Source organism: Mus caroli, unplaced genomic scaffold, assembly GCF_978045245.1.
Source record: "Mus caroli unplaced genomic scaffold, Mus_caroli_1 scaffold_6, whole genome shotgun sequence".
Taxonomy (NCBI): Eukaryota; Metazoa; Chordata; class Mammalia; order Rodentia; family Muridae; genus Mus; species Mus caroli.
Window position 1 is genome coordinate 1,937,668 of NW_028227261.1, and position 23,754 is coordinate 1,961,421.

Genomic DNA, 23,754 nt, shown 5'->3' on the forward strand with positions numbered 1-23,754 from the left:
GCTCTCTGAAAATAGTGACTTACAACTTAACAAAGGCAAGCAACAGAAAGATTTATTTGGTCTGGTCCTCGCCCAGAAACGAGCCCTGTGTTTTTTCTGTAATGAGAGCCGACTCCTGGACAGCGTGTCGCGCTAAGAGCCCCCAGAGGGTAGGGGCCGTGTTTATAGAAGAATTTAATTATCATTGATTTCTTTTGCTCCCTCCAATCTGAGAGTTTCGACTTTGGTAACAATAATTGCTTTGCAAGTTTGTGTTGCAAATCCTGGCTTTATCTGGCTCGAGGCAGGCCTTCGCCAAGGGGTTTAAAGCGTGCGGCGTGCCTCTTGATACTGCTAGGGACTTTGCTTAGTCTCTTTTTGATAACTGGAAAGAGTTTAAGTTGGAACTGGAGAATGTATAGCCCAACCTAGGAATCCATTGCACAGGGCTTGGCAAGGATGCTCGACTCCCACCTAGGTATGACACCCACCTTAGTGTCAATACGCATATGCATGGTCACTGTGTGTGCATGTCGGTATATGTACTCTGCAGAGGCTGGGGCCCTCCAAAAGGCAGATGAAGAGGGTTACCTTGAGTTATCAGGACGCTGTTGGAAATTTCTCCGTTTCTCGCATGTCCCTGTGTCCTGACCTCTGGGATGGCCTCTGCTTTTCCTACACATTCTAGACAGGGGACAGCCCTTTGCCCACAACTTATCCTGGCTTTGGCGTCTTCTCCTGGAGTTGAAGAAAACATACCTAAAGACACTCTTACGTCCTAAAACGCCAGCGTGCAGGTTTTACAGAACTTAGATGGCAGAGGTAGAAAGACCTGACCAACTGAGGCTGGAGAAGACTGTCTTGCAAACGTGAGACCTGCACTCACATCCCAGTACCCACAGAAGAGCTGAGCAAGGCTGTGTGGCCCTTTAGTTCCAGTGCTACGTGGGCCGAAACAGGAGGGTCCCTGGAACTTTCTGGCTAGCCAGTCTAGCCAGACCCAACGAGAGACCCTGAAAAACAAAGTGGGGGGGGGGGAAGCAATAATGGACGACACTCTACACATAACACAGGAATGCACACACATGCACATGCACATATGCATGCATGCACACACCCTACACATTTACATTTTTAATTAATATTTTTAAATAGAAAAATTAAGAATTGAGAACAAAAGGACTGAACCCCCAGTATACCTCCTTCCAACTTTGATACAGAGACTTTCTTGGCTGCCGGGTGTAGCCTGTGTCATACTTGGATGCCGGCCTTCCAGGACCAACCTGGAGCTCCTGATCAGGCCCGTGACTCCTGCTTTGTGGACGCACACCTCCCATCTCCTCCCCAGCTCCTGTTCCGTGTCTTATATTAAGAAAGCCGACTTGGTGTCCAGCGGGGGCTACAAGTGGCTCCTGCAAGACTCCTCCTTATTTGTTTTTATTCTTAGAACATTTTTAATTCTCTTCTTTCCTTATCTGTTCTCACTTTTAAAATGATGTAGCAGTGGTGGCTGGCTGTAGCCTTCCTATGTCTTAAGAAAGATGCTACTCAGCCCAGAAATCAGGATGAGAGGTCTGGTTTCACCCTCTCCTGCCCTGTGCATCCCTCACGTCTCTGGAACGGCCACAGCATGGTCACAGCAAGGTCCTCCCAAAGCTGTCTGTCGGGCTGCCTGTGCCCTCTCCTCTCTGCGAGCACAATGGCGTGTTGCTTTATGCGGCACAGCTGTAAATTTCCCTAGCCGCCTGTCAGCTTATTCACAGTGCAGAGCCCAGCTGCTGAACGAACTCTGCTCCCTCACAGCCCTGGGGCTCTGTGCTCCCCTAAATTTCAAGTGGACGTCTCTGCCTGGGCCATTTATTTAGATTAGAACAAGGAGAGGCTACATTCAGCACCCTGCAAGCAGAGCTCTGCGCAGGCCTCTGCCGCTCCAACCTCCCTCCCCATCCCAGCATTCCCATGCTTAGGGGGTCTATGCCAGTGCTGCTGCATAGGAAGAGGGGCTGTCAGAGGTCTCTGCATTTCCTGAGGAACCAAAACAAAAGAAAAAAAAAGAGCTATATGTACATGCTTCCGAGGGACAGGCAGGCCAGACCAGGGCTGCCTAGGTGACCGGTGGCATCTGCAGGGGACTCGTGCTGTTGAGGGAACTCCTAGTCCCATGAGCAGCTTAGCCTTGGCTTTACTCCGCAGATACAAATCAAGGTTTCTTTTCCTGAGCAATCACCCCCCACCCACCCAAAAAAAAGCAGGAAGAGCTGGGCCTGGCCCTGTCAAGGTGTCGCTATGTTTTAGGGTGTGTGGGGAGAGCAGGTGAGAGGTGAAATTCCTTCTGAAATGTTGCATCCACAGGGGGTTGCAGAGCAAGCAGGACCAAGACCTGATATTGCTCAGGCTGTGCAAACCAAGAGTCACATCCGGGCATATTTTGCAGGTGGTCATGTGAGTCACATTGTGTCCCAGACTGTGGAAGAAAGGCTGTGTCCAAGGACACCCATGTGCCCCAGAGGCCACTCAGGACTCCCTGGGATACAGTAGAGGCCCAGACCTGTGACAAACAAGTCTGGTGAGGCAGTTAAAAGTATAGCAGGAGCAAGGGGAGCCTGGCCTCAGACAAAGCTGGAGGCTGGAGGGACCGACTGAAGAAGGGGGCCATACACAAGGGGGCGACACAAGAGTTCAAGGTGGGAAGGTCACATGCCTGGAGGAAGGGACAGAAGGGCCCCTCTCAGAGTAGCCTCCTTTCTCTGGGGCCTTAAACTTCCTTGGTTTTTATGGGGCATCCAAGGACCAGAGGATTCGCAGGCTCTGAGAGTCCAAGGGCAAAGTTAATAAATGCGGCCCTGAGTATTCTAAGCTCAACAGGGACAGAAACACAGACATCCTGGGCAGGGGCCCACACAGACCTCCAGGTCCATCCAGGGCCTGGCCCCTCCTGTACTGGATAGCACAGTGCTAGAAGAACTGCTTTGACACAGCCCCTCCTGGCTGTGCCCCTGCTGTCCTCCGCACGTCCGCAACCACATGACAAAAGGCTCGTGACCAGTGTGCTACTCTAGAGCCTGCCACCGGCCCCAAATCGCAGTGGGGCAGAGCCCATCGGAATGCAAGCCTGCTGTATTTAGAACAATCACACATCCATGTGGGTGAAAAATTTAAAAAGCCCCCCCCATCTTTGCCCTCACTGAAGCTGACATAGCAGGCTCTGGCTCCAGAGAGGAAGGCAGCCTGTCTCACAGCACTGGCGCTGGAAATCTTGTGTATTGTGTTGTCACCTAGCAGGGCTTATTTCCCAAATATGAAAGTATATTACTCGCACAAACACGGTTTTCAAGTGCCGTGTGTGTGCCTCCGAGATCCAGATAAGCTGACTGTTTTGCATATGTGTGCTCATATACCTGAGCACACACATGCACTTATACTAAACACACACTGCATGTATGCACATGGATGCAGAAAAAAATACACCACGGAGTCAGAATCCCTGCTGCAGGGTCCGGCTGTGTGTACAGCCCTCAGGGAAGCCCTGTCAGCTCAGACTCCCACAATGCACAGCTCGCTCCTTTCCAGGGCGCCTCACGTGTGCTGCGGAGCCTGGAAGGTCCCTTCTTAAATCACGCACTGTTCTTTGTTTCGGGCTTGGTTTCTTTATTGTGGGTATTGCTTGGGCCCTGTTATAAAACTGGGAGAGAGCAGGCCTCTGTTCTCTGCTGTTAGGGCCACCGAGGCCACGCCTGGAGGGCAGCCACACAGCAGACGTCTCTCACTGACCACAGCTTCTAACTGCACCATGTTCTCTGGTAAAATGGTTTCCCAAGTGCTTGGTCAACCTTGTGGGGGCGTGGCAGGCAATACTCTGAGCACACAGGAGCCCTTAGTAGCTTAAAGGATTCAATATGGCTACTAGCTGGCCTCAGCATGGAAGCCACAGTCCCAAAATCCCCCCCCCCACCTGACCTTCAGGGTTACTAAGAGCATTAGATAGCCACCATGAGTCCCCAAGTGAAATGGGACTGGTTCAGGGTCTTCAGTCAGCAGAAGGCTGCTTTCCCATCTCAGAGTAACCAGCCAGAACAGCTTTCTGCATCTTTCGGTGGCTCAAGGCTGCCCTCTTGAGGCTGAATAAAGAATGTCACCTCGCACTATCTCAGCATCTTACTCCCTCCAATATAGAGCTCAGGGATAGTTAAAACCTGGCCTAGATGTCTCTAAGAACAGAATCCTAGGACATGTCTGAACTCTCCAGCTGGGTAGTCAGGTGGCCTCGGGGACTCCACAGTGGACACAGCTCCCACCGCACTTGATCTCTCCTCTGAGGCAAGGCGCACCTGTTTTCCAGGTGCAAGTACTGTGACCGGTCATTCAGCATCTCCTCCAACCTCCAGCGGCACGTGAGGAACATCCACAACAAAGAGAAGCCGTTCAAGTGCCATCTGTGCAACCGCTGCTTCGGGCAGCAGACCAACCTAGACCGGCACCTGAAGAAGCACGAACACGAGGGCGCACCAGGTTGGTGGGGTGTTGGGCGTGGCGGAGGAGGGCGTGGTGGGAGAGGGGCGTGGCGGAGGAGGGGCGAGGGAAGAGGCCTGGCAAGCAAGGGCAACATCACCCCTCAAACAACTTTCCAAGAAACAGTTCCCTGAGATCACCCCAAGTGCACATTGGCACTGAGTGAGGGCTGGATGCCCCCAAGAATGCCCCTGACACTCAGCCCATCCACAGTGAGCCAGCACTCCGGGGTGCTCACGAACCACCTGGGCACCAGCGCCTCCTCCCCCACCTCCGAGTCGGACAACCATGCACTTTTAGATGAGAAGGAAGATTCCTACTTCTCCGAGATCCGAAACTTCATCGCCAACAGCGAGATGAACCAGGCGTCCACTCGAATGGACAAACGGTAAGAAAAATAAGCCAACCCAGGTAGGTCTAGACTCAGCTCCTCCAATGGTATTGTCCAGGATGCATGAATCTCCACCCCTGGATGATACTAGGTCCCATATGAAGGAGGTCCCAAAACAAGCAGAGTCCTCCCCACCAACCTCTCCATGTGCACACCTGCAACCACTTTTCCACTAAGAGGGAGAGGGAGACAGAGACAGACAGAGACATAGAGACAGAGGGGGAATTCAGCCAGGCTACAGAGGTGTTCTCTGACACCTCACATCCAAATGTCAGTGTCTCCTTTACGTGGGGACTCTCCCTTCGGCATGGACACCTCCATATCCCAGGAAATGAAACTGATCAGAGACGTCATTGAGGTATAGAAGTTCTCTAAACCCTAAGAAATTTCAAAAAGGGTCTCCAGTTTTGAAGAGGAGAACCAGGGGCTCATAGAAGTGGCATGACTTGCCGGCGCACGCCTTTAATCCCAGCAGTTGGGAGGCAGAGGCAGGCGATTTCTGAGTTCAAGGCAGCTTGGTCTATAGATTGAATTCCTGGACAGCCAGAGCTACACAGAGAAACCCTGTCTCAAAAAACAAAAAACAAACAAACAAAAAACAAACAAACAAACAAAAAGGGTGGCATGACTTGCTGACTCAAAACTGGCCCAGAGCCTGGAGCCAGGACCCATCCCTTATTGCATGAGCCATCATGGGCCACAGCTCTGTGCCACCAGAGTCTAGCTTGCTCCCATCCACTTTGAAGAAGTGAGGGAGGGTTCTCCAGAGATGTGTTCCTTCAGGCACTTGTCTGTACCTCCAAGGCAGGCTGCACCTCCCTTATCTCTGGTGCTTTGGGGAAACTGTGAAGACCAGACCAGTCCACACCATTAGTAATGATGTCTTATACTCTTTTTCTGCTCACAAATCTTTGGTCTTGCTGGCAGTCCCTGATTACACATGAGGGCCCAGGCTGCAGCCCACCAAATGCCCTGGCGTACCCTCATCCTGGCCTTAGGCACAGTGCTCTGAATGGAACCAGCCCTGTCCTTCAAGATGCAGTGTCTGAGAGCCACCCACTTGTTCAACAGCTTGATGCCCTCCCTGTCAGAGGAAGCTGTGTGTTAGAAGGTACCTCTACAGCAGGCCTTCCCTGACCCCTTAGAGAAGCATGACCCCTAGAGAGCATGCCCCTGTTGTTGAGACAAGCTCAAAATGTAGCTTCCTCAGACCCCAAAGCAGAACCACTTAAAGAACCATGAAGATTCATCCTCACTGGGATGGACAGGACCCAAGTATACATGGGTTCCCAGGGCCCTGGGCACCCAGAAGACTGCAAGACTGCCCCTCCATTCTGAGCCATAGTGGCAGGCCAGAGGACCCCAGCACACATGTCCAGCAGAACAGGGGACGTTTGTGGAAGGAAGAGGAAAAGCTGCTCCCCATCCTTGCAACCCTAACCGCATCATGGGTGCTCTGACAGAGCTCCCCACCATCTCCTCCCTCACATTCAACATTAATGATAAGAGCATAGTTGGACCAAGAGAGTTGGACCCCTCCCAAGCCCAGCCCATTTTGTTGAAGTGATGTCTCCAAGGTCCAGCCAGCTTTGTCCTGAGAGCTGAGGAACCAAAGGGAGGTTCCCCCACAGTTGCCACCACAGTTGTAAGAGCAAGTGTGTGTGAGGTTGCCACGACTTGGCAGTCTAGTGGGAAGGACAGCAGACTCAGCTAGGGCTGGTACCCACATTCTCTGGGTCTTTCTCTGTTGAGTCCTCCCTTTAGTGATCAGTGAGAACCCAGTGCCTGCCAGGCCAACCCAAAGGATTATCTGTGTGATGAACTGTTTTCTCAAGGACCACATGTGAAATCTAACCCCATCCCTCAGATGGTGACCTGGGGCAGGGTCCCCCTAGAAGTGTCAGAGCTACAGCAAAGTCCTACTGGATTTTGGTGGTGATATTTCACATGCAACACACACACACACACACACGAGGAGATAGATACAGGTAAAGGACCAAGGACTGTGGGAGACACCAGATCTTCCCTCAGAACCCCCAGCTGTGGTGTATCTTGATCTCTCAGCCTTTTGCTTCTCTGACCCTGGGACTGCCCCTTCCTGCTGCTGCTGTGAGCCATGTCAGTCAGCATGCTAAGCATAGCTGCCTCTAAGGCAGCATTCCTGCCTCCACCAGAGAAGCTGCCCTCCTACTTGAAGCTGACACCAATCCTCTAGGGTCCCTGCTGGGCAGCATATAGCAGAGAGTGAGCAGGCAAGAAAAGAAAGCATAAAATCTGCTTCCAAACAGCAGGATTCCTCTAGTCCCACCCAAGACCAGCCAGCAGGGGTAGCTTTACCACCCCAGCCATCCGGTGAATGTGACATCCAGGGCTCTTCCTGTCCTTGGATCTGTGGGGACTGAATTCTCTTCCACTGCCACTGCAGGGTGACAGGATCCAGACCCACCACCTAGCCTAGAGCCTTCGGTGCCAGGAGATGAACTTAACATAGGCTTGGCTGGCCCCCAACACTAGAAGCCAGGGACATAGGAAGCCTCAAGACCTGTCAAGATTCTGCCTGTCCGGGAAGCCTGGCGGGAGGTAGCGTCATGGGTGGAGTCAGCCTGCAACTGCAACAGAATGACACCACTGTGCAAGTCAGTCCACTAAAATGCCACCTTCAGTGAAAATGACCGGACTCCTCTCTCCCCCAAGACCACAGGCACTGCCCAGTCAGGCCCCCCAGAGCTGAGTAGAAATGAAGGCTGGAAAGAACTAGGAGCTCTAGACATGGGATTCAAGAACTGGTGGCCTTTTGCTGTGTCCATTGCTGGTGTGGACCCTGGCAAGATGGCCATGGTTCCTGGCGCACAAGTTATGGTCATTGACTTGAACAGGAACCAAACTAGTGGTGTTCCTTGAAGGAACTAGATTTGGCTGCTCAGTCTCGTTAGTAAGGAACCAATGCACAGAAGTCTTTCCCAGAGCCTCGATAGGAAACTAATGATTAGGAATCCAGCTGATCTTGCAGAGGACTAGAGTCTGCTTTCCCAAACTCATACCAGGCAGCTCACAGTCACCTGTAACTCCAGCTCCATCCGATCCAACACCCTCTTTCGGGATCTGTGGGCATCCACACATCTACAAACAAACAGAAAAAGATAAAGTCTTTTAAAAAAAAATCTCACCCAGAGGCTTGAACACATGGCTCAGTTGGTAGAGCATTTGTTTTGCAAGCCTAGGGATCTGAGTTCAAGCCTCAAAATCGGGGTGTGTGTGTGTGTGTGTGTGTGTGTGTTTAACGGGGTGGGAGCTGAAGAGATAGTTCAATGGATAAGAACACTAGCTGCTCTTCCAGAGGTCCTGAGTTCAATTTCCAGCAACCACATGGTGGCTCACAACCATCTGAAATGGGATCTGATGCCCTCTTCTGGTGTGTCTGAAGAGAGCAACAGTGAACTCATATACATAAAATAAATAAATATACCTTTAAAAAAAAAGAATAAGCAGCGGGCAGTGGTGGTGCACGCCTTTAATCCCAGCACTTGGGAGGCAGAGGCAGGTGGATTTCTGAGTTCGAGGCCAGTCTGGTCTACAGAGTGAGTTCCAGGACAGCCAAGGCTACACAAAGAAATCCTATTTTTAAAAAATGAATGAGTGAATAAATGAATGAGCACATACACCACATGCCCAGTGCAGGTCAGATACCCCTGGGGCTTGCTGGCCACCCAGTAGCTAAATAAGTGAGCCCAGGCCAGTGAGTGACCCTCATGGTGGATAGTGACCAAGGAGGACATGGGTGGTTGACCTTTGACCTCAGTGTATACACATATGATTACACTCATAGACACTGTGTGTGTGTGTGTGTGTATGTGTAAGAGAGAGAAAAAGAGGGGGAAGGGAGGAAGAAGGGGGAAGGGAGAAGGAAAGAGAGAGGGAAAGGGGGAAAGACACACACACCCTGAGGACAAAGGACCAAGGTCTGAGAGAGACTCAAAGACATTAAGAAAATGTCAGAGATCTGCGGAGGCTCCAGAGACCCTAGGGGCTCTTGAGTTAGAGCCTGGGCTGCAAGGCCTGACCAACATTCCCTGATGCCAGCCCTCCCTGACCATGTGTCCTGTAAGCAACAACAGCAGCAACCTAAACCCAGCCCTCACTCCCCACGTTCTGCAACCTTAAATCATTATCCCCTTGGGTGGTGCAAGCACAGATGGGTATCACAGATAGGTATCACAGATGGGTATCACAGATGGGTATCACAGAGTCCCGGGCAGGATGGGATCTGGACATTCTCTCACACCAGTATCCTAAGGGCACGTGTGTGTAGCATCCAAGTGGCATGGTATCCACTCCTCAGGGACCCTATCCTGAATCCCATCTCTCTGTCTCTCACTCCTCAGGGACTGAGGGAGTGGACAGTTGCCTTTGGACCCGTAACCTCATTTTAGTAACCACGGATGCCAGCACCTTTTGGAGGGCCGGGAAGGCAAACGGGGATAGCCACCTTTAGTGAGAAGGAAGGCCCCCTGAACACGGCCAATTTCTTCACCTGTCATTACAGGCCTGAGATCCAAGACCTGGACAGCAACCCACCGTGTCCAGGCTCAGCCAGTGCAAAGCCGGAGGATGTAGAGGAGGAGGAAGAGGAGGAGCTGGAGGAAGAGGATGATGACAGCTTAGCCGGGAAGTCACAGGAGGACACTGTGTCCCCCACACCTGAGCCCCAAGGAGTCTATGAAGATGAAGAAGATGAGGAACCACCCAGCCTGACCATGGGCTTTGACCATACCCGGAGGTGGGCGTGGCCAAGTGCCAGGGGATGGGCTGGGAGGGAGAACCTGAGTACAGGGTGACCATTCAGGAGCCATCTCCTCCAGCCTGGTCTCACCTCTGCCCAGAAGGTGCTACTACCACAAGGCTTTGGCACTTGTGGCACTAGGCTTAGGGTGATGCTAGCCAGAGTTCAGGACCCTGGGTCTCTGCTCCCTGTAGGGTGTCCAGAAGCTTCGAGTGGGGAAAAGGAAGAGAAGGGTGTACTCTGCTGACCCTGACTCGGGAGCCTGGCTCTGCTGTGCAGCTGTCCACATCCACTTGGGGCAGCAGGGTCCAGCCTCTGGCGGGGTTGTAGCCCAGCACCCATGATTTTAGAAGTTGGCCAGGCCAGAGATACTTCTTATGTCCTAACTGTTTACCAGTTACTTTCAGCAATGATTAACACTCCCAGCATTTGAGATGCCTTGGGCTGGCCCTCTGGAGCCAGCATTTTTTTCCCCAGCACCTTGTTCCTGGGGGTGGGTAGGGCAGCCAGGACCCTTTCAAAGCTGCCCAGAGCTTCCTGAAATGAAAGTCTCCTTCTGAACCCTTCATCCCTAAGCTCAGCTTGCCTGCTGCCTGTGACGTGTGCGCCCACTCATCCTTCCTGCTCGCTGCCTGTCCGCTCTCCTACATCTGTGTGGCTTCCCATCTAGGTGTCTGTGTGTCAGTGTGTCTGTCTCCTTGTGCATGTGGCTCGTGGAGACCCGTGGCATGCATGCAGGCACGGGACCAGCCATGAAGCACCAGAGAGATGCCACCAGTGGCCAAAGAGCTGACCCCAGGCCCCTCTCCCTGGTCCTTGGTGCAGGTGTGTTGAGGAGCGAGGAGGCGGCCTGTTAGCTTTGGAGCCGACGCCGACCTTTGGGAAGGGGCTGGATCTCCGCAGAGCAGCTGAGGAAGCATTTGAAGTTAAAGATGTGCTTAATTCCACCTTAGATTCTGAGGTTTTAAAACAAACCCTGTACAGGCAGGCTAAGAACCAGGTAGGTACCCAGCAGAGCCCTCGTCCCTCCTCCCATTCCCACTTGGCTTAGACAGCAGGCAGCTGCCATGCCTCCTCACCATAGGATACCTGAGAACTCTGGCTGTAGCTCTCCCATGGCTGGAGGACATTCCAATCCACAGCCCCCATGCCCACTTCATTGTCTGAAGAGACAGCCCATAGCTGTGAGCCTCCAGCAGCCTGGTGGAGAGCAGATGGGGCTTGGAAGACGGATTAACATGAGATAGCTCTCATATTATGAGTGAGGACTGTTTTCCTGGTCTTCCTATGCCATCCCCAGTCAGGAGCATCTCTCTCGGGTTCTGTTCCCTTCTCCAGCTTCTGGGTCTCCTCATCTCTGGTCTGAGCCAGGATGGGTGACTACCCTGCTGTTTTAGGAAAAGTCTCCATCGGGTGGCCCTGGCTTCTAAGCTGGAGCTAACACAGGGTCCTTGAGGGTGTGTGCAGGCTTGTTCTGGGCACTCGCTGTGTTCACATCTCAGGAACAGTGACTACAGGACTCTAGACCCCATTGTTGGGACATCAAAAGGGGCTTGGCTCTCATTCCAGCCTTCCCAGCACCACCTAAATATTTTCACCCCAATTCGTCTGCGTGTCTGTCTTCGTCTCTAACTAATTCTGTCTAGTGTTTGCTCAGAGGTATCGGGGATCCATACTGGGCACCCCCAGTGCCCACCTGTAACTCACATACTATGCTGCACACAACCCTCAGCCCTGGCACCTCCTGTCCTGAGTTTGAGGCATGAGGATGCCCCATGATTGTCCCAAACTAGCAAACACAACAGATTACCTTAAAATTGCAACAGCTCAGAGACACTTCCCACTCCGCTCCAAACAGCAGCCCACCACAGTCATTCAGAGTCCCACTAGACGATGGCAGTCTCACTAGCACAGAATCAGGAATAACTCCTGCCAATCCCCAGGATGTCCCGTAGCAGGCATCTGTTCATCAGCTTTTGCCAGTCGGTAGGCAGAGAAACCAAGGGTCGGGCGGAGGTGGAGATGCAATTGCAAGGGAGCATCCCAAGAAGGCAAGAGATCCCCGCGGGCACAGAGGCCTCTGGAGGGACTACTGTGTGTCCTGGTGTCACTGTGGGCAGGAAAGGTCCCCTCTCCTCTCATATACTCCTGTCTCCCTCTCCCAAGCCAGAGGAGTCTGAGCCTCTCTAATGCCTTTGCTTCCCTTTCTCTATCTGGACTGGGTGGGGTGAGGGAGGGAAGGGCAGGGGCGGAGCTGGACAGGTTGGGTACAGCTGGGGAGGCAAGGCTCAGGCCTACCTATCTGGGATGCCCCTCACCTGTCCTGTGTGTGCTGTGTCCCCCAGGCATATGCAATGATGCTGTCCCTCTCTGAAGACACTCCTCTCCACGCCCCCTCCCAGAGCTCACTGGATGCTTGGTTGAACATCACAGGACCCTCGTCAGAGTCCGGAGCCTTTAACCCCATCAACCACCTCTGAGGTCCTGGAGGCCCCAGGGTCGGAGTCCAAAGCCAGGGTACCAGCTGCGGGAGATGGAGAAGGGGCCAGGGAGCAGCACCCCCGCCCCCAACACCTCCACTTTGCCTCGACTCTGCTTCCAACCCCAGCCGCCGTGGCTCAAAGTCCAGCTTCTCCAATGAATCTCAGAACCTGAAGGTCCCTCGAGTAGCCGCTGGCCTTCATCACCTCTCAGAACTGGCCTCAAGGACACGATCTGCAGTGGGTGCGGTGCACGGCCACCCAGGAGCTGCTCACAGGAGCCATGGATCAGAAAACTCGTGGGCAAGGGTGGGGTCTCTATCCCAGCAGGAGCCAGTTGGCCACATCCAGGCAACTGCATGGTATGAAAGAGGAAATCGGAAAGACGTGGGCAAGTGCTATGGAGAGAGACCTCGTCAATGATTTTTATAACAAGAATCACATGATTAACCCTTTTGGTAATCTTATTGACTATAGAGTCTATTTAAGCATGTGGGTTTTAAAAAAGAAATAGACAGTATTTTTTAAAAATCAAAAAAAAAAAGACTTGCAAAATGTTTTTTTTTAAAGTAATTTTGCATCGCTTTGGAATTTCAGCTTATTGGCAAACCCACACCTGCCAGGACATCGAGCACGGCTCGGGTGTGCCCTTTATAATGTAGATAATGGAGAATTTTTTTCTATCTCTGACCTGTTTGTATAAGCCAAGGTGAAGTGTGCCCGACACAGGATAAGGGGCATGGAGCCACTCTGCTAAGTCAGATGCTGACTACACAAGAATTCATGGACGCGGTGCCTGGCTGCAGGTTTGCGGAGGGAGGCCAGGAGAGAGAGGTCGCCTTGCCCTGTGTGCTCTGCAGAGGAATCCACGGGTCCCACCCAAGACCCCCCAATTGTATGGGGAAGTCGGGAGCCAGTGGCTCAGGTCTTCCATGCTGGACACCTAAGGGTCTTCCTCTTCAGCAGCTACAGCACTGGCCTTGACTGCTGCTCTTCTGAAGGCAGGGCTCTGGGCCATGTGGAGGCCTCCAGCCTTCTACCCTCCCCAACCCTGGCAGTCTGATGCCCTCCCCATGGCCACTGAGTGTGGGATGCCTGCCCACCTGCTCCTCCACTCCAGGACACCAAGCACTACCTGTGCCTAAGACTCCAGATCAATCACGCAGTCGCCACTTCTGCTCTTTGTGTGGGTTCCTGGTGAGAATAGGACGGGGACAGGAGGAAGATCCAGGGGACCTGCCACAGCAAAGAACAGAGACAGTACAGACCCCAAGACCGGATGCCTCACTCCTTTGGGACGGTCGGAATGTGTCTACTTCTCTGCTTGGATGGGCTTTAAATTATCCCATAGGGGCCAATTTCAAATAATTTCTTTTCCTGATGGAATTTACCTTAATCTGTATATAACTTGTAATTTTTTTCTAATTCATTTCTTTCCTTATTTTATTTCTTCCTTAACAGTATTTTTGGCATTGGACAACTTATTCTGAAGAAATGATGTTAATATAAGTATGTAGTGAAGGACCAAACCGTGTGATGAGGTTGTGAGCTGTGTGATCGGTACCCAGGGAGCGGGGCGGTTGTTAATGTGCCAAATACCCCTGTGTCCCTCCCTCCAGGAGTTCCACGGTCACCACTGCCCACTTACCAGACAATCATATGATTTTGTTAAATTTGAGTTTCAGTTACATTTTAAGACAAGTATTCTATTTATTTTATTGTTTGGAAGGAGGGGGGAAAAGGCATATCCCAACAAGATAAGAGGGAACAGAGACCGCCTGGGTTGTCATTTAAAACTACAAGAGATTGTGATTGTGTCGGCGTCAGCAAACTCGGAGCACGCGTGTCATGCCGTGGGCCTGTCAGTGGTTCCCTCTGGGAGCAACTTAAACATCCAAGCACAGATCTTTTATGTTTGCTAAGGCCGTTCTGAGACAAAGACCATCATCTTTGCTGATGCTGAGTGGTCCAGGCTATGCTGGGATCCGCGATGGGGATATCCCAGAAGGCACCATTCCCCTGCAGGTTGCGGTGAATCTCAGTGACATAGCACGGAACAGTCAGTCCTGTGTCGTGCTCAGAAGCACACTCTCGTGTGCACACTGGACGGCCTGAGGCAGCAGGGACACTCTGCAGAGGAACTTGCCATGGTCCAGTGGTAAGGATTTGTAGGTCTAACTGCTCATGCTTCTCATGGGTTCGTGACATCATCTCCATGGCGGGCCGGGCCTTGGCTTGAGAATCCCAGTTTCCTCTAGGTGGGAGCTAGTCCTGTGTAAGTTCAACCTCAGATATACATGCCCCACTTTTGTAAACCCCAAATTATATGCTTTCTTCTCAGAAAGAGCAAGGTGTGTGCTTTTTTTTTCTGCGGTGTGACTTTCTCTCTCCGGTACGGGGAGTCTATCTGAATGGGGATCCTCTGTGGACCTTTTTGACAGCAGCAGAGCAGCTAAAGGCTCCCTTCTCATCCTCTGGCACGCACAACCCCTGTCCACCTCTAACCCAAGAGTCTCATCTGTGCTGAGTTAAATGCTTTGCCCCCACAAAGTGATGATTCCAAACTCAGGTTATCCTGGACAGTCATCCCCTTGGGCCCAGCACTTGGAATTTAAAAGACTCCGTCCTTGCTTGCCACCCCCGACAAAGACAGCACTTGATTTTCTGCACTGAGTTCCAGACATTCTGCCTCTACTCTGCATTGCCCTCAACCAGTGAGCTCTGCCCACCTGGCATCTCTGCAGTCTTAACAGTGCCCAGATGGCTCAAGCAAGCATCAGATCAGGTACAGGAGACCCTCTCAGGGTCAGGGAGCTGGACCAGGTGTGAGTTCAAAGGTCTTGGCCACTGGAGAACCAGCCCATTAACTTGGCTCTCTTGCCTGTTGCTGCGCAGTATAGAGCGGCAGGGCAGAGGTTCAGCCAGGATTGTTTCCCGATGATACTTTCCATTGTTTGCACTTGCCTCCCCAAATAGAAATTCATCGGGAGGCCACCTAGCTTGCATTCCCTCCAGCCCCAGGCAAGGCCACACTTAGGCCCTGTCATTGCTGCCACACCTAGGATGATCAGGTAGGAAATGCAGGGCTTCACTGTCCTGCAGGAAGGTAGATCCTGCATGAGTAAGACCCCGTACATCCCTGTGCAAACCCAGGGTGTAAGCCTCAGTAATGGGAGAGCATGGCATGGCCAAGCCTTTGGGGCCCTGCTCTCCAAGGCCGAGGAGAGCAAGTGATCTACCCAGACCCAGACTGACCTGACTCCTCTGACTCCCAGGGTCCAGACCCAGAGCTCTTGGCTTCCTCTCCCTCATCTGCCTCCACAGTGAGTGTCTGCGAAGCACTTGCTTAAATACATATCACGTGTTTTAGACTCGAAGCTCAAAGCACTGGATCGTGGTCCCTGTCCCTGCCCAAGTGACTGAGGCCTACTGAGCTGTTCACTGTGCCGTTCGAGGTAGGGAAGAAAAGGCCTCCGAGCTGTTATTGGGACAGGAGGGTGGAGAGGCCTGAGACAGACACCGCTCCCTCCTGCGGGTAGACACTGGGACACCCCTGTCCACGGAGATCAGCCGGGTATCGAAAGCCATGAAGACTGTCCCTATCCCTGAGCGATACTGTGACAAGACATTCTTGAATTCTCCCCAGACAAGGTCATTTCCCCCACCATTCCAGCCATTGTCTGTCTGTCACCAATTCACATCCTCACTTCTAGGAGGGGAAAGGTTGAGTCTTTAGATGTGCGATTGATCCCCTTGCAACTGGGGGAGCTGGGGGGTTCCTCAGTTTCTCCCACAGCGCAGCTACTCTCTTCAGTGTGGGGGAAGGGGGGCCCTGGTGTCAGAATACGTAACTTAAAGCCTGTGCGTGTGGTGGTGCGTGGTGTGTGTGTGTGTGTGTGCATGTGTGTTTGCTGTATGTGTGTGCATGTGTGCTGTATGTGTGTACTTTGAACCAATAGTATATAAATATAAATATAAATATATATATATATCCCTGACACCCGCGAGAATCTCCACCCTGTATGAGAGTTACCATTGTTACATTCAGATTGGATTCAGTTCGTTTCTGTTTCTGTTTTTGTTGTTGTTGGGTTTTTTTTTCTTTTCCTTTTAGAACTATATAGTGTTGAGAAAGGAATCAAATGTAAATGTCTGGTTTCCATATAACGTTAAAAAAGAAAATTAAAAAAACCATTAAGGAGGGGGCTGGTGTCTGCCCTGCCCCCTTCCCTGTAAATTGCTGTTGTGTTGGTAAAGCTGTGCATGGCTCGTGTTTAGCGGTCATTATTGTGTCTGTTTGTGAAATTCTTATGATGAGGAAAATCCCGTAGATGCACTTATTGAATATGTGATTAGGTCTAAGTCAGGGCCAGGAGTCCCAAAACGCCCACAAGAAAAAGATAAAAAGAAAAAAAAAATGGACCACAGTTCCTGGTGACTATGGAAACCGCCGTGAGAGAATCGTGAATCGAGAAGACGCGGCTTGAGAATAGTCAAATGTGATTTTTTTTTTTTTTTTTTGCAGATCTCATTCTGAGGCTTATGGCAAAGACAAATGTACTTGTGTAGAGGTTTCTGTGAGGTAAAAGCCAGGAGGGCCTGGTTTTGAGGTCAATGCTGTAGAATAGGACTGACTGGATACCAAATGTAATCTTTCCGATGCTACAATGAATTTATACACGAGATTGATATGCAATAAATCTGTGTGTTTTTCTAAGCCTTGGTGCCTGCAAGCTTCATTAAGGGAAGGATAGGAGGGCTGTGACCCCCTCAAGCTTAGACTTAGTGGGTCTGAGCACTATGCAAAGTCATCCTTTCCACTCGGGCACACACCCTGGGTGCGCTCACTCCATTTGTATTTCACCCAGCTAGGCCTGGAGCTGCCCCAGCAGATGAATGGGTAGAGCAAAAACCCTAGGGCTACTGGGGAGCAGGGGGCTCTCTGGCCTCACCCAGAATGCCTCTCTTATGGAGGCCCACGGATATCCCCCTGTAGTCTGCCTCTTCCACCGTCTGATCCCCAACTTGATTCTGTCCTGGTGGAGAAGCCTTGGGATAAACTAACCTGAGAAGGTAAGTGCCAAAGGTCTAAGTGCAGCTGTCCCAAGTCCGCAAGGCATGCTCCATGGTCCTGCTCCCATTCATTCTGCACCTTGTAAGGTAGGGGCTAGCTCACATCTTTGGTGAACAGTCACAACAGCCACCATCCATCTCTGCCCAGGGGCTCTGGTTTTCTCCCTGGCTCTTGGCTCCTCCTTGCCCCAGGCAAGTTACCCATTCTCTCTTTCTTTTCTTCCAAAGCAAGTCTGGCTGTTTTGGGGCAGTAGTGCCAAGCAGTAAATGCTTTTGATGCAAAACCAAGGTTGTAGGTCTGCCTTCCAGCAGCTATCCAGGGTGGCCTCTTAAGAGCACTTGTTCAGGGCTGCTGAGAAAGCTCAGAGGTAAAGGTGCTTGATCCCCAAGGAGCCACAGGATATCAGGAAAAGAGTTGACTACCTCAAGTTTTCCTTTAACCTCCACACATATACCACAGCATGTGCACACTCATAGACATGCACAAGCAACATAAATAATGTTGCTTATTTAAAAGACCCTGTATTGAGTGGCCTGGGCTAATGAAATTGACCTTGAACATGCATGACACCTGGAGCTGCCCTTTGACCTCCCAACACTCTTTGCCTTCTGCGTCCTTTCCCCCACCTTGTATATCCAGCTACCTCCGCACTCACTCCAGCCACTGGCCTCACCTTTGGCTTTTCCTCTTCCATCAGACTTCAGTGATGGGTCACATGAGCCTCCCACCTCCCACCCCAACCCACCAAGTCACCATCCTTCCCCAAGTGTTACACCAATACACTGTTGGACACAAGACGGTATCTAGACTCTAATCAACAGCTTAGAAGTGCTTGCAGGTGATTGGGCCTCAAGACAGAAAGGACCTCCTGACTCATGGCATCCTCTGCTCTGGAAGAGGGTCCTCCGTGCAGAGCTCTTGGTGCCTACACCAACCTTAGATATAGACAGAGGAAGGCTACTGTACCAGTGAATAAGTGGGTGGGGGAGTGAATGATGGCAGGGGGTGAATGAATAGATGGTGGGTGAAGGGATGGGATGGGCAGGGCAGTGGAGAAGTGGATGGGTGGATGGATGGATGAGTGAGTGGGTGAATGGATGGATGGATAGGTGGATGGGTAGATGGATGGATGGATGGATGGGTGGGTGGGTGGGTGGGTGGGTGGATGGGTGACTGGATAGGTGGATGGGTAGATGGATGGATGGGTGGGTGGGTGGAAGGACAGGTTGAGATGGATGTATATATGGATGGGTAGGTGGGTGGATGGGAGGATAAATGGTAAGTGAATGGAAGGATAGATGGATGGGTGAATAGGTAGATGGATGGATAGATGGATGGATGGATGAATAGGTAGATGGGTGAATGGGTCGTAGATAGATGGATGGATAGATGGATGATGGGTGATTGATGGATGAATGTATGGGTGGGTGGATGGATGGGTGGATAGGTGGTTCGATGGATAGGATAGGTGGATTGATCAGTGGATGGATATGGATGGATGGATGGGTGGATGGATGGATATGGATGGATGGGTGGATGGATGGATATGGATGGATGGATGGATGGATGGATGGAGGTGGATGGATGGAGGTGGATGGGTGGATGGATGGATGGATGGATGGGTGGATGGATGGATGGATATGGATGGATAGATGGGTGGATATGGATAGATGGGTGGATGGATGGATGGATGGGTGGATGGATGGATGGATATGGATGGATGGATGGATGGATGGATGGATGGATATGGATAGATGGATGGATGGATGGATGGATGGATGGATGGATGGATAGATGGGTGGATGGATGGATGGATGGATGGATATGGATAGATGGGTGGATGGATGGATGGATGGGTGGATGGATGGATATGGATAGATGGATGGGTGGATGGATATGGATGGGTGGATGGATGGATATGGATAGATGGGTGGATGGATGGATGGATATGGATAGATGGGTGGATGGATGGATGGATATGGATGGATGGATGGATATGGATAGATGGGTGGATGGATGGATATGGATGGATGGATGGATGGATATGGATGGATGGATGGATGGATGGATATGGATGGATGGATGGATGGATGGATGGATGGATGGATATGGATGGGTGGATGGATGGATGGATATGGATAGATGGGTGGATGGGTGGATGGATGGATGGATGGATGGATGGATGGATGGATATGGATGGGTGGATATGGATAGATGGGTGGATGGGTGGATGGATAGATGGATGGATGGATGGATGGATGGATATGGATGGGTGGATGGATGGATGGATATGGATAGATGGGTGGATGGGTGGATGGATGGATGGGTGGATGGATGGATGGATATGGATGGATGGATATGGATAGATGGGTGGATGGGTGGATGGATGGATGGATGGATGGATGGATATGGATGGATGGATGGATGGATGGATGGATGGATATGAATGGATGGATGGATGGATGGATGGATATGGATGGGTGGATGGATGGATGGATATGGATAGATGGATGGATGGATGGATGGATGGATATGGATAGATGGGTGGATGGGTGGATGGATGGATGGATGGATGGATGGATGGATATGGATGGATGGATGGATGGATGGATATGGATGGGTGGATGGATGGATATGGATGGGTGGATATGGATAGATGGGTGGATGGGTGGATGGATGGATGGATGGATGGATATGGATGGGTGGATGGATGGATGGATATGGATAGATGGGTGGATGGGTGGATGGATGGATGGATGGATGGATGGATGGATGGATATGGATGGGTGGATGGATGGATGGATATGGATAGATGGGTGGATGGGTGGATGGATGGATGGATGGATGGATGGATGGATATGGATGGATGGATATGGATAGATGGGTGGATGGATGGATGGATGGATGGATGGATATGGATGGATGGATGGATATGGATAGATGGGTGGATGGGTGGATGGATGGATGGATGGATATGGATGGATGGATATGGATAGATGGGTGGATGGGTGGATGGATGGATGGATGGATGGATATGGATGGGTGGATGGATGGATGGATATGGATAGATGGGTGGATGGGTGGATGGATGGATGGATGGATGGATATGGATGGATGGATGGATGGAGATGGATGGATGGATGGATATGGATGGATGGATGGATATGGATGGATGGATGGATGGATGGATGGATGGATATGGATGGATAGATGGATGGATATGGATGGATGGATGGATGGATATGGATGGATGGATGGATATGGATGGATGGATGGACAGATGGATATGGATGAATGGATGGATATGGATGGATGGGTGGATGGATGGATGGGTGGAGGGGTGAATGGTTTGCTCTTTGAACCTTCCCTAAACAGTGATTCTCCGACTCTCGGGATTTCCAAAGTCTCTCCCAGGGACCAGGACAGGCTCTGAAACATATCTCCAGGAGCAGGGCTCTGAGGTTCCCTCATCAGCAGTTCCTTGAGGCTGCCAGAAAAGAAGAAATGGAAGTTGATCTTGGCATAAGATCCTCAACCCAAATCAGGGGTGCTGAGCCCTTATATTTTCTTAACACCACCAAGTGGAGGCGTGGGTGGCGCTGTCTCAGGTTGTTTCCTCCTCACCGTGATTGACGAACTGCCAGTGAGATCATAAGCCTGGATGGTCAGCATTGGCGCTTGCCCAGGATCCTGAAGCCCAGGGTGGCGTGAAACGCTCTTGGGAAGTACATTTCCATTCATCGTGAATCTCAAAGCTAACTGAAGACCACACCCCCAAAAGTGCCTCTCCCAAACGCCATGATAGTGACCCACAGATCCCCCATAATGGTGCTTCCCAGAGCTCACCACGCTGGGGCTCCAGTGGAGTGAAAACTGTCCCATTTTGTCCAACCTGGCAGCCTTGCTCCTCATTAGCCCTGGAGAGAGAGGAAAACTCAATGGAATCTGAGAGGGGCCGATAATGGCTGTATTGTTGAGAGAACCCCAGAGGGAACGGGAACAGGGGCTGACAGAAGATTGCTGACAAGTGGACTTTGTCTTCTCACAGCCCAGTCCCCACATAAAAGACTGAGGAAAAAGGCCCCATTTTGGAAAAGGGGGATGGGGCATTAAGAGGAGAAAAAAAAATGTGTCAAAGAAGAATCTGTTTTCTGGGAAGAGAGGGGCTTTTCATTCCCCTTCGGCTCCCCTCTGGGCCAAGGAACTGCTGGCCATTTGCAGGGAAGCTATTTTAGGGAGCCTTAAACCTTATTTCTCATGCAGCAAAAGTTTTCCACTGCACAAGCTGTGTCATACTTTGGGGTACAATAGCCAGGGCCAGGGCTGTGTCTTTCTGCAATAGAGAAAGCAAAGGCCTGTTATGTAGATTGCCCAGTGGGCTCTCAGACATTAGGGGTCCCCAGCCATGAGCCTAGACTGCAGCCCTGCTGGGGAAAACATCACATCTTCCTGACAGGTTGGACAAGGCCATTCCACAACTCCACCTACTCCAAGGGCGAAGGGCAGAGGAGGCTAGAACCACAGAGGCTAGATTCCACAGATCCAAGGTGGGGCCAATGGCCTTGCAGAGGGGCTGGAGCACCCATGACCTGGTGAGGGGAGTAGACCCTAGGTAGGTTTTGTAGTTCCTGTATTCCTAACCCCCACCCCAGGAAACCAGGTTACAGAAACAGAGGTGGCAGAGTGGGATCAGGGTTTTCAATGCAAATTCTTCAGCCAAAACTCTGCAGAGCATAGTGTGCTGTGTATGCATGACCCCAAAGCTCTGCAATGCAGTGTACTGTGCATGACCATGACCTTAGGCTCTGCAGTGCAGTGTGCTGTGTGTACATGACCCCAAGCCTGCAGTGTAGTGTGCTGTATGTGCATGACCCCAAGCCTGCAGTGTAGTGTGCTGTGTGTGCATGACCCCAAGCCTGCAGTGTAGTGTGCTGTGTGTGCATGACCCCAAGCCTGCAGTGCAGTGTGCTGTGTGTGCATGACCCCAAGCCTGCAGTGTAGTGTGCTGTGTGTGCATGACCCCAAGCCTGCAGTGCAGTGTGCTGTGTGTGCATGACCCCAAGCCTGCAGTGCAGTGTGCTGTGTGTGCATGACCCCAAGCCTGCAGTGTAGTGTGCTGTGTGTGCATGACCCCAAGCCTGCAGTGTAGTGTGCTGTGTGTGCATGACCCCAGACTCTGCAGTGTAGTGTGCTGTGTGTGCAAGACCCCAAAGCTCTGCAGTGCAGTGTGCTGTGTGTGCCTGACCCCAGGCTCTGCAGTGCAGTGTGCTGTGTGTGCATGACCCCAGGCTCTGCAGTGCAGTGTGCTGTGTGTGCATGACCCCAGGCTCTGCAGTGCAGTGTGCTGTGTGTGCATGACCCCAGGCTCTGCAGTGCACTGTACTGTGTGTGCATGACCATGACCTCAGGCTTTGTAGTGCAGTGTGCTGTGTGTGCATGATCCCAGGCTCTGCAGTACACTGTACTGTGTGTGCATGACCATGACCTCAGGCTTTGTAGTGCAGTGTGCTGTGTGTGCATGACCCCAGACTCTGCAGTGCACTGTACTGTGTGTGCAAGACCCCAAAGCTCTGCAGTGCAGTGTGCTGTGTGTGCCTGACCCCAGGCTCTGCAGTGCAGTGTGCTGTGTGTGCATGACCCCAGGCTCTGCAGTGCAGTGTGCTGTGTGTGCATGACCCCAGGCTCTGCAGTGCACTGTACTGTGTGTGCCTGACCCCAGGCTCTGCAGTGCACTGTTCTGTGTGTGCATGACCATGACCTCAGGCTTTGTAGTGCAGTGTGCTGTGTGTGCATGACCCCAGGCTCTGCAGTGCACTGTACTGTGTGTGCATGACCATGACCTCAGGCTTTGTAGTGCAGTGTGCTGTGTGTGCATGATCCCAGGCTCTTCAGTGCAGTGTGCTGTGTGTGCATGACCCCAAAGCTCTGCAGTACTATGAATTGAACTCAGGTCCTCTGCAAGAACAAGTACTCTTAAACACTGTGCCATCTCTCCAGACCCAGGAATTAATATTTTTAGAGCCATTTTAGGCTCACAACAAAGTTGCTCAGAAATAAGCGAGGTTTAGCTCATACCCAGGCCCCTGAGCAGTCTCCAGGATGGACCTAAGACCTATCAGTGACTAGTTTGTTACAAACATGGACAAACACTGCCACAATGTCACCTGTACCTACTGTGTGGTTCTGAGGCTAATGTAAGGCCTGTGGACTCCGACAACTGTCTCAGGGCCATGCTTTCTGGGAACCCTATAGCAATTCCTCTCCATAATCTCTAGCGACACTAGCCTTTTCATTTTTCTCTATAATTCCACCTTTTCAGATCATCATAGTGTGCCATTCACACGGCATGCAGCCAAGCAGCCTGGCCTCTTGCACTTAGTAGCACACACTTAAGATTCCCTGGTATTTTCTCATAGATTGACAACGCATATCTTTTGAGCACTGAATAATATTCCACACTTGGATATTCCACAGTTTATTCAACCTCCCACCTGTTGAAGGACACCTTGGCTGCTTCCCATGTAGGCAATTATAAATAATG

The 23,754-nt window shown here is 51.4% G+C and overlaps 1 protein-coding gene across 5 annotated transcripts in view; it reads left to right on the top strand.

The window, feature by feature from the left end:
* Positions 1-16,815, top strand: part of Prdm16 (PR/SET domain 16) — a 320,426-nt gene extending 303,611 nt beyond the window's left edge. For 4 of the 5 annotated variants that reach the window (XM_029476235.2, XM_029476236.2, XM_029476238.2 and 1 more), the window contains exons 13-17: positions 4,319-4,488; positions 4,702-4,876; positions 9,423-9,656; positions 10,485-10,659; positions 12,005-16,815. In XM_029476235.2, coding sequence (XP_029332095.1) covers positions 4,319-4,488; positions 4,702-4,876; positions 9,423-9,656; positions 10,485-10,659; positions 12,005-12,139 — 889 coding nt within the window. In that variant the 3' untranslated portion in view covers positions 12,140-16,815. The remainder of the gene's footprint in view (positions 1-4,318; positions 4,489-4,701; positions 4,877-9,422; positions 9,657-10,484; positions 10,660-12,004) is intronic. The other variant, XM_029476241.2, reaches the window with a different exon arrangement.
* Positions 16,816-23,754: the final 6,939 nt, after the last annotated feature.